Source organism: Panthera pardus, unplaced genomic scaffold (assembly GCF_024362965.1).
Source record: "Panthera pardus isolate Hobbes unplaced genomic scaffold, ASM2436296v1 HiC_scaffold_12, whole genome shotgun sequence".
In the NCBI taxonomy this organism is placed as follows: domain Eukaryota; kingdom Metazoa; phylum Chordata; class Mammalia; order Carnivora; family Felidae; genus Panthera; species Panthera pardus.
Window position 1 is genome coordinate 76,802,041 of NW_026526677.1, and position 15,084 is coordinate 76,817,124.

The following is a 15,084-nucleotide window of genomic DNA, read 5'->3' on the forward strand; positions in this document are numbered from 1 at the left end:
TTAGTCGTCTTTTAGATATCTTTCCTGATGGAGAAAGAGCCTACGGCAGATGATAGAAACCATACCTCACCTTTGAACAAGAACTTCAAAAGTTTCAGAGCACTGTTTCGTATGCTATTTTACTTCATCCTCCAGCTGAATGATGGAATCACAAGTGAAGCCATTGAAAACAGTGCTGCTTCCATCCCCATTTTCTCCGAGAGCCAATTCCATCTGGCAATCCACTGGGGATTCTTTCCCATCAGTGTTCTTGCTCTCTTGCTTGGGGTACATGTCTGTGTCCTGCTGCTCCCCACGAACCTAAGCTTTTATTTAATTTTGCTCACTTCACAGCCAACCCCCCACCAAAACCTCTTTTGCTTTACTCTCCATTAACCACACACACACACAAACACGCACACTCAGACACACACACACTCACACACATGAAATTTAATATATTACCAAAGGCTCAGGAAAAAGGAAAAATTAATCACAATTTACCATCCTAATATAGTTTTTATGTATTTTATTTTATTTTATTTTATTTTTATAAGCATAATTATGTCATCAGAGGATACCTCTATTTTGGGGGGCCTCACATTTTGACATGTTCAATTGTCACGAGGCTCCACGGTCTTATGTTAAGCGTGGGCCATCTATCGCATGGCAGTGGAAATATGGAACTACTTCTCCATCTTCGAATACCCTGTCAGATCCTCAAACTGCTTCTATTTTTTTATGTACCTGTTATTATAAATAGCATCTTCATGCTACAGCTGTGTTCATATTCTAGAAACAACTCCTAATAGGACTTTTAGGACAATTATGATGTGGAGACTTTTGCTAATGCTGCCAAAGAGACTTCCAAAAGGATTGGTAGAATTTACAATGCCTTTGCCAGTCTTCTCCAAGAGTATTAAACCTGAGAGGACAGACAGCCAACACTCATCACCTCGAAATTCGCATCTCACATTCATTTCTGTATCTTTAGTTCATTAGAACCTGCTTTTTGAAGCAAGCTCCAGAAGCTACTTTCACTAAGGGCACATATGACCTCCAACAGGGCAGATCTATTTCTTTTTTAGCACGTATCCTATTTGATCTCTGTAGAATTTATGTTTTCCTTACTTCCTTCCTTGAAATTAACCTCCCTTGCCTTAAGCACTCCCACTAATTTGTTTTGCACCCTGTCTACCCTGCGATGCATGTCTCCCCATCTCCCTCCCAGCCCCCTTCTTCTTCTGCTTGCCTTTGAAATGCTCTCTTCTACCCATGATCTCCTTTCCTTGTGCAGTATCTTCCTGGAAGGATCGGCCATTCATTCAACTTGATCTTCACTTATCTGTAAATAACTGTCTGATTTTATTTCTAATCTATCCTTTATCTTGAGTCACAGACCTGTGTTTCCTCCGGTAACTGGACATCACTAAACAGATGTCACAATCTTCCATTCTCAGGGCTGTGTGTATGCCGTCCCGCTCATGGCACTGCCTCTTTCCCGGTCAGGAAGGTAGAAACCTTACTGATTCCCCTCTCTCACCCAGCCCCTCCACCCTCACATTCTATGAGTCAGCAAGCCCTGCTTTTTCTCATGCAGACTGCTTACATACAGTCTGATCGCTCCTCTTTATCTCTCCAGGGCTTAAAAAAAGTCATCTCTCAAGTGGACTGCGGCAATGGCTTTATGACTGGCTCCCCTGTGTCTAGCCTGTACCATTTGTGATTTGTCTTCTGCACCACCACATACACTCATATTACAACTCAGCTCAAGAACCTTTAATGGTTCTTCATTCTTTATCCTAGGGATTCCCTAGGATCGACATCTTCTGATCACATATACTTCTGACAGTGCCAGTTGGAGGGGCCCAACCCCCGAGAGCACGTACATTTACGTATAAATTAAGACATACTAAAAAAAAATACTCATAAAGTACATTTTATATAGTTAGTTATAAAAATATACTGTACTACTAATATTGTAAAATATACAAGTAGAGGAACTGATTAAGGAGAGAATACATGTGCACACATGCATGCATATACACGATTTGCTAACATTTTGAAGAACTGCCTTGTGTACCCCTGAGGTGACATAACATGACTCTGGAGAACACAGCTTTCTAAGGTTAGGACACAAATTCTTTAGTACAGTATCTGCCGTGTCATAACAACATGCTCTCAATTCTTCCCATCTCTTACCCCCACCTCACATAACCTGCCCTTGATTCAGTCACCCAAAGCTATTGGCTACTTTCCCAACATAAAATGTTTCCATTGTCTGTCTGGAATACCTTCTGCTACCTGAAAATTCCCACTTACTCTTCAAGACCTGTCTCAAATGTTACCTCTTTCATGCAGCTTCCTGGTCCCATTCTTTTTATTCATACCTTCATACACTACGGTGCGGTGATCATCATCATTACCTCTCTTTCTTTCCTCCCCTAGATTCCAAGCATGGGTAAGGGCAGGGTCTCCCTTTTTAGACCCACCAAACCACAGGGCACCAAGTTATTAACATATGACATAAAAATAATGATTACTTCTTCTATCTAAGTTACACATGATCAAATCAGAACATAAACTTCAGGACAGCATTATGTTCTCACGTGTTCCCAGACAGATATTCAAAAGCTACGAGTATAAAGAATAACCAAAGCTCAGCTTGGTTTAACTGGGGAAATAATTAACAAAAATGTAGTCTAATAAGAGTATCAAAAAAACCAAGAACATTTATATACATTAGAAGCAGAGATTTTAATACCTAAGACTTCTCTGATAGTAATTTCAATGACAGCTGCTAGGTACTGAATAGTTACCAAATGCCAAGCACAGTGCCGGGATATTGCATAATGGCCTCACTGAAGCTCCTTTCTGCTACCAAGTGCTCTAGTCAATTGCAACTCTGTTTCTCCTCTAAGCTGGCAGGTCCAGGGAGCATTTCAGTGTTCACACCACTTGGCAAATCATTTTGTATTTGCAAAACTGTATCTTGCAAATCTTAAAATTATGAAATGTTGAGAACCAGAAAAGGGTATAGAACTCATTTAATCCAGGCCCCTCATTTTACAGATGGGGGAACTGAGGCCCACAGAAGTGAATTCACTAAAAGTCACAAACATGTGAGAACCCAGTATCCTAAACTGCCAGTTTATTTTCTTTGTTCCACCTCCTGCCTGAAAACAGAAATCAACTTTTCTCTTGGCCACTCACTAAAGTACCCATAGAGCTAATTATTGATTACCTAAGGAGGCATATTCATCTGCATCTAAATTACAGACTTCCTACATTTATCTCTTCTACATACTGATATACTATGTTTAACTTTCTAATATGCAAGTATTTAAAACTAAGTCTTAAGCAAAAACAAAAACAAAACAAACAAACAAACAAAAAAACCCAAAACAAAAAAGCTCTTAGTTAGAATCATTAGTAAACCTTCTTACAACCCAGCACTTGGTACCTGAATGTGCTCTTTCGTGATGAGCCAGGGTCGGTGTGCTAGCAGCTTATTTATTTCATTAAGATTCTTCAGTCTTTGTGGTACGTATTCCAAGCCATTCAACCACTCAGCAATCCCTCCTGTCTTTAAAAATTCATCCACGTGCATGTTTATTAAGTAAGAACACTGATGTCTAGCTGCAGCCTAAAACACAAAAAGAGTTAGTTGACAGAACCATCATGGTAAAAGTCTTAGTCTACTATTTCTAAACAAATCATTTATTTGGCATTTAATAATTTTAACACCAGTAATTCTTTTCTTACAGATTCCTCTTCCTTCTAAAACTTCTATCACAATACTGCCATAGATTCCTGACTCAATACACGTGGCTGATATCTGTACAAGCAAACACTTGTCACATGAAGGCAATTCCTTCCTCATCCAGAAGCTGGCACAGGCCACTTTCTAGCTGTGTCAAGAAAATACATGTCCGTTTCATTATGGTAAGTGATATAAACTATATTCTACCTGAGACACAGTAAAAGCTCACTAACTTGTATTCTCCCCACTCAAGAAGGCAGGCTAATTTGGCCGTCTCTCTTACCCCGGCAAGATAACTGTGATTTCAGAATTATCTGTGCACATCAGCCCTACTGAGATAAAACTGAAGCCGGCGGACACTGTTCCTTCCTATGCAGTCAAAACCGCCAATCTGGGAAATCCATGCGAAGCAGACTTTTCACAGCTCTCTTCCCCAGGAACTGCCTCTCAGCGAAATAGCAGTGTTTGCTCGTTCTGTTTTCTGTATCTTGTTTCTCTCTTAGTTTGTGATCATTCTAAGTCTGGCTTCGGCCTGTCGTCAACACTGTAAGCCGGAATTACAGTCTCGGGCGTGTTCATCAGTCGACAGAACACAGAACGCTGCCCTTCTCTTGTTTAAAACCGCAGGGAGTGCATAAACAGGATCATCACGTTAAACTAGCCTGCTAACTCCCCAGCTGTTCTCCTACACTCTCAACACATGGCACTTGGGCCATGTCCCTCCTCTTTTTCTCCACTAACAGTCCAACTGTAACACTGTTTCTTTCTATCCTTCTCGCTCCTGCTGCCTACCATCCCGATTTATAATTCTCTCCCCACCCCCAGCGAAACATTAACTAGTTTGTACCAAGTACGATACTTGGCAGTGTTATCATCCATTTAAGAATTCTCTCATCCAGAGTCTCCACTGGTGCTGATACTTTTCTTTGGCCAAATTAGTGATGCACTTCACGTATTAAACGGCTAAACAAGAGGTCACAACCAACCTGTTTCATATTCGTAATAAAAACAAGGTGTCAGTAGCAAACCCCAAACTTATGGGATATTAGGGGTATAGCTTTGGACCCTAGACGCATCATTAACAAGAGAAGAGACTGACACACTTAAGTGAGAAATATTCAGTGCCTTAAGGAATTTGAAAGCAGTCAAAATGTATCCAAGAGACGGTGTCCGAAAAGCCACGGGCTTCTTCAATTCTTAGTTCTACAAAATGATACGCAGCTCTACACACACGAACACACACACACACACACACACACACACACACACACACACACACACACTAGAAGGGCGGAGAAGGAGCGCGCGAGGACGACGTCCCGCGAATCAGGAGCCGGGGAACCCAGCGCACCATTATTGCGATGTAGTGCCGGTGCGGCAGAGGAAGGGGGCCGTCCATGCGCAGCATGTAGAACTGGCTCCGCAGGAAAGACTCCAGGTACTGAGCGTGCAAACTCATGACCTGTGTGATGTTGTCCAGGCGACCGGATGTAGAGTATTCTTCCACGAGAAAGTTAGTACGTTCATCCACTGTGTTTGCTTGGACAACCTAAGAAACGCACAAAATGATTACCGAGAACTAACGTATCTTTCGTTGACCGAAATTATGCCACCATCGGAGCAAATGAATGTTCTTTTCATATGAACAGACACTGAAATTACGCAGTTGCTCAGGCTAGAAACAGAAATAAAAAAAAAAAAAAAAAAAAAGGAAAGCACCACTCTTTCTTGGCTCTGGGACCACCATTTATTAGACAACAAATGTCGAGTTATCAAACACTATACACACAGCTACGAGTCTGGAGAAAAGAAGCTTCCATCTGCTGCACCAGGCACATAAGGCAAAATTTTCAGGGCCCACTTGCCTGGCCGTTATTACACCACTTCGTGGTGAGGCGAAAGCAGTGGCGTTTGATTCATGTATTTACAATTTTATCGCAACGGCCCACGAAGATACTTAATCACATAATCTTAAGGCAAGTATTTTCGGTCTGATCTTTTGCTTGTTTTCGTTCAACATAAAATAAAAAGCTTTCTGAAGTTCTTTTAGGGACAAAGGAAAATATGATAATTTGTAGAAAGTGTTCATTGGAAAAATTAGTAAGGACACTAGAATACGGTCATTCCTATTTTCAGCCTATTGTATTAATGACTACAAACAAGGTCAGTTATTAAAATGGACGTCCTCCATCCCAGGGAATCAAAAGAGCTGTCTCAAGAATACATGAGACCATATAGCTTTATACACAATGACAGCTTGGGCATCACACCAAGAATTGACTCTGAAGGTGCTAAGAGCTTATCAGCACCTTGTAGAAGAGAGCTGGCTCTGTGGGAATTAATGGACAGGAGATGAATATTTCTATGATTGGTTCATTACTTACTGATACTTTAGAATTAGAATTCCAGACTTAAGAATATTTTCCCCACTTTAGATTCAGAATGAAATTCGAGCTCTTGCATCGAGTTAACAGCACAGCCTGGTCTAGAATCCAGATTTTCTGAAGTCCAGGCTAATGGTCTTTCTAAAGACCCGTACTGCTATCAGAAACTCTGTTTACTCTTTAGGGCTGGCTTCACAGTCTCTTCTGAAAAAATAAGTACAAATTACACAAAGGCACTATTGACTGAGGAAAATGTAATCCCAAAGGAAATACAATGTTTGAAAAGTGTGAACTGTGAGGAAATGTTAATTACAATGGTGTAAAAGAGCAATTTCAGTTCAGCTAGTTAAAAAGCCACATACACTTTCATTTGCCCATTTCCCCACATTTTGTCAACTACAGGGACCAAGTGATGTGAACAGCAGTAAGATCTGGGTCAACCACGTGTCATTAAAAAGAGATTTGTTGGTTTGGTTTTGTTTTCCCCAGCAGTTTCTTTTGTTTAACTGATGCGGAAGACATTAATAGATGCAAGAGGTCCCGAAAACAGTGGTGGCTTCTGCAAACCAGATGACCTTCAGATACACAGCGTGAACACAGCTGTTTCTGGAAGTCTTTATGTATATGAGGCAATCACTCCGCCAAGAGCCGCCCCTACCCTGTCTGAGGAAAATGGGCATCGGCACAGCTGTCTTTCTAATGACTGGTCACTACCAAGATCAGCTAGAGATGCCGAGTTCTCCAAACATTACTGTTCACTTTCCTTTAACCTTTCCATTCAAACGGTAAGGTCACTAAAAAAGCAAAATGAAGATGCAGAAAAACTGACACTGGCCATGACCTGGTAGACATTCTTCAAATTCTATTCTTCCCTTCTGTTCAGAAAATGCCCCGCAGATAAGAGCTGCTCTGTAAACAATCTTTTTTGACTACTTTAAGAACAGTATAGGAATAACGCCGATGCTCTAAGATGAATGTCTTTGCAGTAAATAGTCAATCAGCATATACAATCATATTCAGTAAGTTAATAACTCCTTCAAGCAGAGAAAAACTCCTCAATCAGTGGTTCTTAAACTTTTCTTAGCTCAAGTTTCTATCTGCGAGGCACCTAGGAATCTAGGAAGTCCTGCACATTGCTATGATCTTTCATGGAGATGTATATCCACAAAACAGGCACAAATCTTCTATTGGTTATAATTTCCTTTGCATTATGTTTTACAACCTCTCTTTCTTGCATTTACCATCTTGACTCCCCACCTTCACCAAAGGTACAGATTATACAGATTATGTTGACATTCCGCCCGGAGACTTAGAACCAAAACAAAAGAGTAATTGCTAATGATGTAACAGCATGTTTTGTTTAATAGGTTTAGTTGGGAAACTCATATTTTCATTTCAAAATATTTATTTTCTTAACATTTATATAACCTATATTCACCATGAAATGGTGGCTATTTAAAAACCCAAAAACCTTCAAGTTAATATTAAACTTAATTTAAAAAAAAACTTCATTACTGTTAGCAGCTTTGTTCAGAAAAGTTATATTTGAAGTTCCAAGGGTAAAATTTAATTTTTCTAACCTCATAGGACAACTAACTCTAAAATAAAAAGGCAGATTCTTATACACATAAACTTGCAAGTGACATTCAAAAGAAAATACCTCTGTGGTTCTCTGACATATAAATAAGAAACAAGAGCAAAATACAGGTTTACTTCCATATTAAAAACGGAGAGGGGAGCCTGGGTGACTCATTCGGTTGAGTGTCCACCTCTTAATCTTGGCTCAGGTCATGATCTCACAGTTAGTGAGATCGAGCCTCATGTCGGGCTCTGTGCTGACAGTGTGGAGCCTGCTTAGGATTCTCTCTATCTGCCCCTCCCCTCCCCCCAAAATAAATAAACTTAAAAAAATATTTAAAAAAATGGAAATATTCTTTGATATAATGAAGTTGCTTTTTTGTGAGTCACACTTAGTGTATTTTAACACAGATAAACTTACTTCCTTCTCTGGAATAAAGGCACTTGGTCCTCTTGTCAAGGGTTGAGACACTCTGATTCTTTTATCCTGTTTTTAAAAGAAAAGTTTTATGTATTAATGATGACTTTCTAAGGAAAGTTAAATTGGTACAGATTTATTGCTGAGGTACTCAACCAAATTGAATAAATAAATAGAATTATATAAAATCAAAATAAAGTTTAAATCTCAGAACCCAGAAAATCTGGCAATCGCACTACTGGGTATTTACCCAGAGAATATAAGAACACTAATTCAAAGGGATGCACGCATCCCTATGTTTATAGCACCATTACTTAGAATAGCCAAGATATGGAAGCAGCCCCAGTGTCCATCCATTGATGGATGGACAAAAAAGAAGTGAGATATTTCACTGTGTGTATGTATATACATGTATACATACACACAGTGGAATATCATTCAGCCATAAAAAAGAATGAAGTCTTGGGGCACCAGGGTGGCTCAGTCGGTTGAGTGTCCGATTTTGGCTCAGGTCATGATCTCGCGGTCAGTGAGTTTGAGCCCCGTGTCGGGCTCTGTGCTGACAGCTCAGAGCCTGGAGCCTGCTTCAGATTCTGTGTCTCCCTCTCTCTCTGCCCCACCCCTGCTTGTGCTCTGTCTCTCTCTGTCTTTCAAAAAATGAATAAACATTAAAAAAAAATTAAAAAAAAAAAAAGAACGAAGTCTTGCCATTTGCAACAACATGAATGTACCTAGAGAGTATAAATAAATCAGTTAGAGAAAGACAAATAGCATATGATTTCACTCCTATGTGGAATTTAAGAAACAAAACAAACATACAAGGGGGAAAAAATAAGAGAGAGAGAGACAAAACAAGAAACACTCTTAACTACAGAGGACAAACTGATGGTTGCCAGAGGGGAGGGGGGAGGGGGATGGGTGAAACAGGTGATGGGGATTAAGGAGTGCACTTGAGACAAGCTCCGGGTGATGTAAGGGAAGTGCTGAATCGCTACAGTGTATACCTGAAGCTAATATGAAAACTGTATTTAACTAACTGGAATCAAAATAAAACTTAAAAACAAAAACAGATAATGGGGCAAGCTCCTATCCCAGCGCAGGATACACAGTAGGCTTCTGAAATTTCATTTCCCTTTGTCATATTCTGTAGCACCAGAGATTTTTAGCCCGTTTTTGACATGGCTGAAAACGGTCGGTCTCCCTAATAAAATCGTATCTGATAGTATACTAGCGGACTGTTACACCTCAATCTGAGCTACAATGAAAGGTGGAATTCAGAGGATTGCTTGCGACTCCTCAGAGCAATGACCTGACCTGTGGGGGTTTTTCCTGAATAAGGCAGGAATAAACATGCCCAAGATAAAGTTGTGAAGCTTTAAGAAAAAATGTGAAACGTGGAGAAGTGGAGGTTCACTTAATCCAAGAAATGGAGAGCACAGTGATGCTTAGGGCAACTCTTGCTACACTGAGAAGGAACTGGTAGACCGCCAATGGTGTGTCTGAGGGTTAGAGTTTTTCAAGTTAGAAAATTTTTGTTAAAAAATTTTTAATTAAAAATATATGTGGTATCCCTATTTAAGTGTGATATCCACAAAGCCAGAAATATTTCAATCAGGTAATAATAACTTCTCTGCAGGCATGTTGAAGAGCAGAAATGGTCAGAGGGAGGCTCTCAAATCTTTGAAGTCCTTCTTAGCCAGAAGGAGAGAGAGGAGAGCCACTTAATTTTCTATAATAAAAGCAATATTCTTGGGGCGCCTGGGTGGCTCAGTCGGTTGGGCGGCCGACTTCGGCTCAGGTCATGATCTCGCGGTCCGTGAGTTCGAGCCCCGCGTCGGGCTCTGTGCTGACAGCTCAGAGCCTGGAGCCTGTTTCAAATTCTGTGTCTCCCTCTTGCTGACCCTCCCCTGTTCATGCTCTATCTCTCTCTGTCTCAAAAATAAATAAAACGTTAAAAAAAAAATTAAGAAAAAAATAAAAAATAAAAGCAATATTCTAAAGTTCTAAAAAAGAAGCCCTAAGAAACCGCAACACAAAAATGGGGACTATGCTTACCCCACACACAAAAATTGTCTCAATATGGATTAAAGACTTGAATGGAGGGGTGCCCACTCTTGATTTTGACTCAGGTCATGATCCCACGGTCGGGGGATCGAGCTCAGCGTTGGCTCCCTCTTTCTCTGCCCCTCCCCCACCTGCATGAGCGTTTTCTCTCTCTCTCAAAAATGAATAATAAACTTAAAAAAAATTAAAAATAGAACTACCATATGATCTAGCCATCCTACTGCTAGGAACTTATCTGAAGAAAATGAAACCACTAATTTGGAAAGATATAAATACACCTCTATGTTTACTGCAGCATTATTTACAATAATCAAGATATGGAAATAATCTAAGTATTCATGAATGGATGAATGGGTAAAGATGTACTATACTGTATATGACAATGGAATACCTTTCAGCCATAAAAAAAGAAAGGAATCTTTCCATCTGTGACAACACGAATAGACCTTGAGGACATTATGCCAAATGACGGAAGTTAGACAAAGGTAAATACTGTATGATTTCACTACATGTGGAATCTAAATGATAAAAAAAATGAACACACAAAACCAAACCAAACTCCTAGACAGAGAAAACCGATGGCTGACTCCCAGAGGGGAGAAGGGTGGAGAGGTGGGCAAAGTGGTGAGGAAGATAAAGAGGCACCAACTTCCAGTTATAAAACGAGTAAGTCTCAGGGATCGATGTGCAGCACGGCGACTACGGTCAATAATATTGCATAGCAAATTTGAAAGTTGCTAAGGAAGTAATTCTTAAAAAGTTCTCATCACAAGACCAAAAAATGTGGAACTCTGCATGGTGACAGACGGTAACTCGACTTTTGCAATGTAGGTGAGCATCGGATCATTATGTTGTACACCTGAAACTAACACAATGTATGTCAATGTCACGGTTGACAAAGATTATAAAGACTGCGTGGGAAATCAAACATGAGAACAGAGGTCTACTGGAAAAGAGTGTACTAAGTTTCAGATGCCACTAAGTCCTCCTCAGGAAACCTGTAAACTGAGGAAGCCACTCTAAACGGTTCCTTATGCAAGGATGGCAGTATCTAGTTCACGTGACCTCGTCTCCTGGCCACAGCAGACTAGACCAATCAACACAGAGGTTCATCTGCAGCCTACGGGTGCCTTGATGCAAAAGTTCTGCCCAAACAGAATTGAGGGTACTCAGCTGGACCCCTAAGATCTAGAGTTGCTAGACTTGTATGAAAGGAATGCACTGTGACAGAGAGAAGAGCAACAAAATAGCACTCAGAAGCAGAGCAGAGAACACAAGAAGGAAGCATTAGAGGAGGCAACAATAGTACCTGCTTCCAAGGAGAACAGCACTAGAGTTTCTATGGAGTCACTAGAGGAAGTCAAGTCTAACCGTGGGCTCTCCTGTGTCTTTTTCTCCCTTCCTCCTGCCCCTTTCTCCCTCCAGAAAGGTAGCCAGAATCTTTTTTATTCCTTACAATCAGAAAGCCTACCAAACACAAAATAGCTAATCAAATCCCTTACTTCAATCGCAGTTACAAAACAAACTGACAAAAGGAGGCGGCCAGGCATTCAACGAGTTTTTGAGAACCTAATCAGATACTGCGTCAGACTCGGGGCATACAGAGGAAGTGAAACAGAAAGGGTCCCTGCCCTCATGAGCCTGGCACACAATCCCCATCAATTTTCGGAATCGTATCAGAATAAATACATTGAATAATGGTCACCTAAACCTGCTCAAGTTTCAGAAAGGCATCTAGGCTGTATTTATCAAGTAATGATAAGCATATCGCAGCCTACTGGTCAAATACACTAGAGGACTCCATGTAAAAAGGAGTGATTTAGAATTTCTAATATTGGCATTTCCGGTCTACATCAACCACAATCTAGTTTTACCCAGAAAAATAATTTAAAAGAAAATAACAGCTTTCGTCCCTCTGCTAGCCTCTGTAAGTTATAGAAAACAAAATTTCAAATATTCTCTTTATAGTACAGCCTAATTACATGAAAAGTAATTTCCTTGATGACTAATCATTTCAAATGAAAAAAGCAGTTAAGAGACTGTGAGGACCAATCACAGGTGTGAGGAGGAAAATGCCAATGGGGAGATGAGTGGAGGTTTTTATGTCCTTTAGAAATAATAAATAAAATTCAAAGAAAATATAGGGAAGGAAGAATAAACTAAAAGTGTACAAAGGGACTGTGGGAGACAAAGAATGATTTACTACCAATATGACTGGTTTCTAAAAATCACTATGTAATTCAGTTAATAAATCAGGTCATGATTTCAGGGTTCGTAGGACTGAGCCCCACAACTGGCTCTGCGCTCACAAGGCAGAGCCTGCTTGGGATTCTCTCCCCCCACTCTGCCCCTCCCCTGCTCACGCTCTCCCTCTTTGTGTGTCAGAAATAAAGAAACTTTATATAACAACAACAACAAGCATCCAGGACTGATTTCCTACCTCATTCATACCCCGATTAACTTTTCTGAAGTCCCTAGACCTGTGTTGCCTTGTAAGGTAGTCATCAGCCACATGTGACTACATCTAGATTAATTAAAGCTAAATAAAGTTAAAAGTACAGTTCCTCAGTCACACTAGTCACACTTCACACACTCACCAGCCACATGCGCCCATGGCTACTGCAAAGGACAGTGCAGACATTCCCGTGTGCCAAGGCAGAAGGTTCTGCCAGACAGCACCTCTCTAGACTCTTCATTTACTTTTTTAAAATCACATCTTAGGCATTTTTAATGCCTTTTTGACACGAGAAATGATTTCTCTGCTGAGCTATCAGCTTGATGATCACACCTCCTCAATCCCATAACCAAGCATTTTAACGTAATTGCAGAAATGCTCTCAAATTAAGAGTGAATCCAGAGAAGGACAATTCAGGAAAAACACACAAAATCGGCCCGTTCCAAGAATCATTATCTCCGTTTCTGTTCGTATTACAGATCGTCTCCAGAAAAATAAAAACTGTTTCTCCCTTTCAAAAAATTATGCTAAGAAACACATAACATGAGACCTACCCTCGGGACAAGTCAGGTAGTACGGTACAGTATTGTTAACTGTTAAGTACAATGTTATACAACAGATGTCTAGGACTTTTTCTCTTGCATAACTGAAATTTTATACCCACTGAACAACAACTCTGCTTTTCCCTCCACCTCCCCGCCCCCAGCCCTTGGCAACCACTACTTTTGTGGTTTTCACACAAGCGTGCTCTTCAGATCCCAGCTGAGATGCTCCTTACACAATGGCCAGTTTTCTTGCCTCCTTCCATGATTCAGATGTGTCCCCTTGGTTGCTTCCATAACGCTGGACCACCTGATCTACCTAGTCTTTGGCCATTTTTACACTTTTCCTAGACACCCTCTGCCTTTGTTTCATGAACAGTCGTTCTCTCAAGTGAGTATTTTCTTCCAGGGCTTCCATCTTCCTTACATAAAACCACATTTACTGAATGGTGTGACAGTCACTGTCCTGGGGAGAGGAGGGAGGAGAGAAAAGGGCATGTGAATGAAAACGAGCAAGCCATGCAATGGACTCCTTGTATCTGGCTCTTCTCTGCCCTTCAATCTGGCTTTGGGGCGCTTTGATTGGCCTGTGACATCACCTGTTTGTACTCTCTGCACCTTAAAACCAAGCTTAAAACTAACCTTCTATCCCAGAGCCACTGTCCCGTCTCACCTTCCTGTCTGACTTATAAAATCACTGCCACGCACCAGTAGCCCTGGTTCCGATTCAGAGTTATCTTGGACTCTGCACCCTACGAGTCTGCGTTCAAACACTAGACAAATCCTGTAACTGCCTTTTCCCAACTAAAGCTTTAAGTCATCCTCTCCACAGATCCTCCCCAGCCACAGGAGTTGAGAAATACTTTCCTCTCACAAATAAGAATAATTTTCACTTGTTCCCTCTTTTCGGGAGGCTTTGAGAACATAACACACACAAAAATGCAAAGCACCTGGGGGGCTCAGCCGGTTAAGCATCTGACTCTTGATTTCAGGTCAGGTCATGATCTCACAGTTCATGAGTTCGGGCCCTGCGTCCAGCCCCAGGTCCAGCCTGGTGTCGAGCCCCACACTGATACTACCAGCATGGAGCCTGCTTGGGATCTTCTCTCTCAAAAATAAACATTTAAAAAAAAATGCAAAGCACAATACAAAATAAGGTCTTAGTTTTATTTTTCTTCTGCCAATTTTCCCTAATGTAAAACAAAACAAAGCACCCAAACTAGAAGAGCTATATTTTCTCAACAGATGCTGCTCTAATTCAAGAATTCAAGGGTTGTTCTAGAAGTGAAAGTCACCTGCAGCTGCATTAGTTTTGAGAAGAATAGTGCCATATTTTCCTCTTTCTAAGTATAAAACTAATATCTTATTCTGCAGAAACAAATGGTTTTGTTTGTACTAGCGACTCTTGTACAATGGCCTTGTTTTATTCCTACAAACATCGAAAATCCCAGGGCGCCAGTCTGGCTCAGTTGGTGGAGCATGTGACTCTTGATCTTTGGGGTTGTGGGTTCAAGCACCACGTTGGGTTTAGAAAAATTAAAAAATGTAAAGACATCTAAAATCCCAAAATTGGGGCACCTGGGTGGCTCAGTCGGGTTAAGTGTCCGACTTCGGCTCAGGTCATGATCTCACAGTCCGTGAGTTCGAGCCCCGCGTCGGGCTCTGTGCTGACAGCTCAGAGCCTGGAGCCTGCTTCAGATTCTGTGTCTCCCTCTCTCTGACCCTCCCCCGTTCATGCTCTGTCTCTCTCTGTCTCAAAAATAAATAAACGTTAAAAAAAAAAAATAAAAAAAAAAATAAAATAAAATCCCCAAATTAGCCCTTAAGGTTTTTGAAGCTACACTGTCCATTACAGTAGCCACTAGTCACAATATGGCAATTGAAATTTAAGTTAACATTAA

The 15,084-nt window shown here is 40.8% G+C and overlaps 1 protein-coding gene across 1 annotated transcript in view; it reads right to left on the bottom strand.

Moving 5' to 3' along the window:
• Positions 1-15,084, bottom strand: part of SESN3 (sestrin 3) — a 73,270-nt gene that overhangs the window by 20,946 nt on the left and 37,240 nt on the right. The window contains exons 2-4 of the mRNA XM_019450147.2: positions 8,126-8,191; positions 5,094-5,291; positions 3,443-3,625 (exon numbers count right to left, since the gene is read on the bottom strand). Of these exons, the coding sequence (XP_019305692.1) occupies positions 3,443-3,625; positions 5,094-5,291; positions 8,126-8,191 (447 nt within the window). The remainder of the gene's footprint in view (positions 1-3,442; positions 3,626-5,093; positions 5,292-8,125; positions 8,192-15,084) is intronic.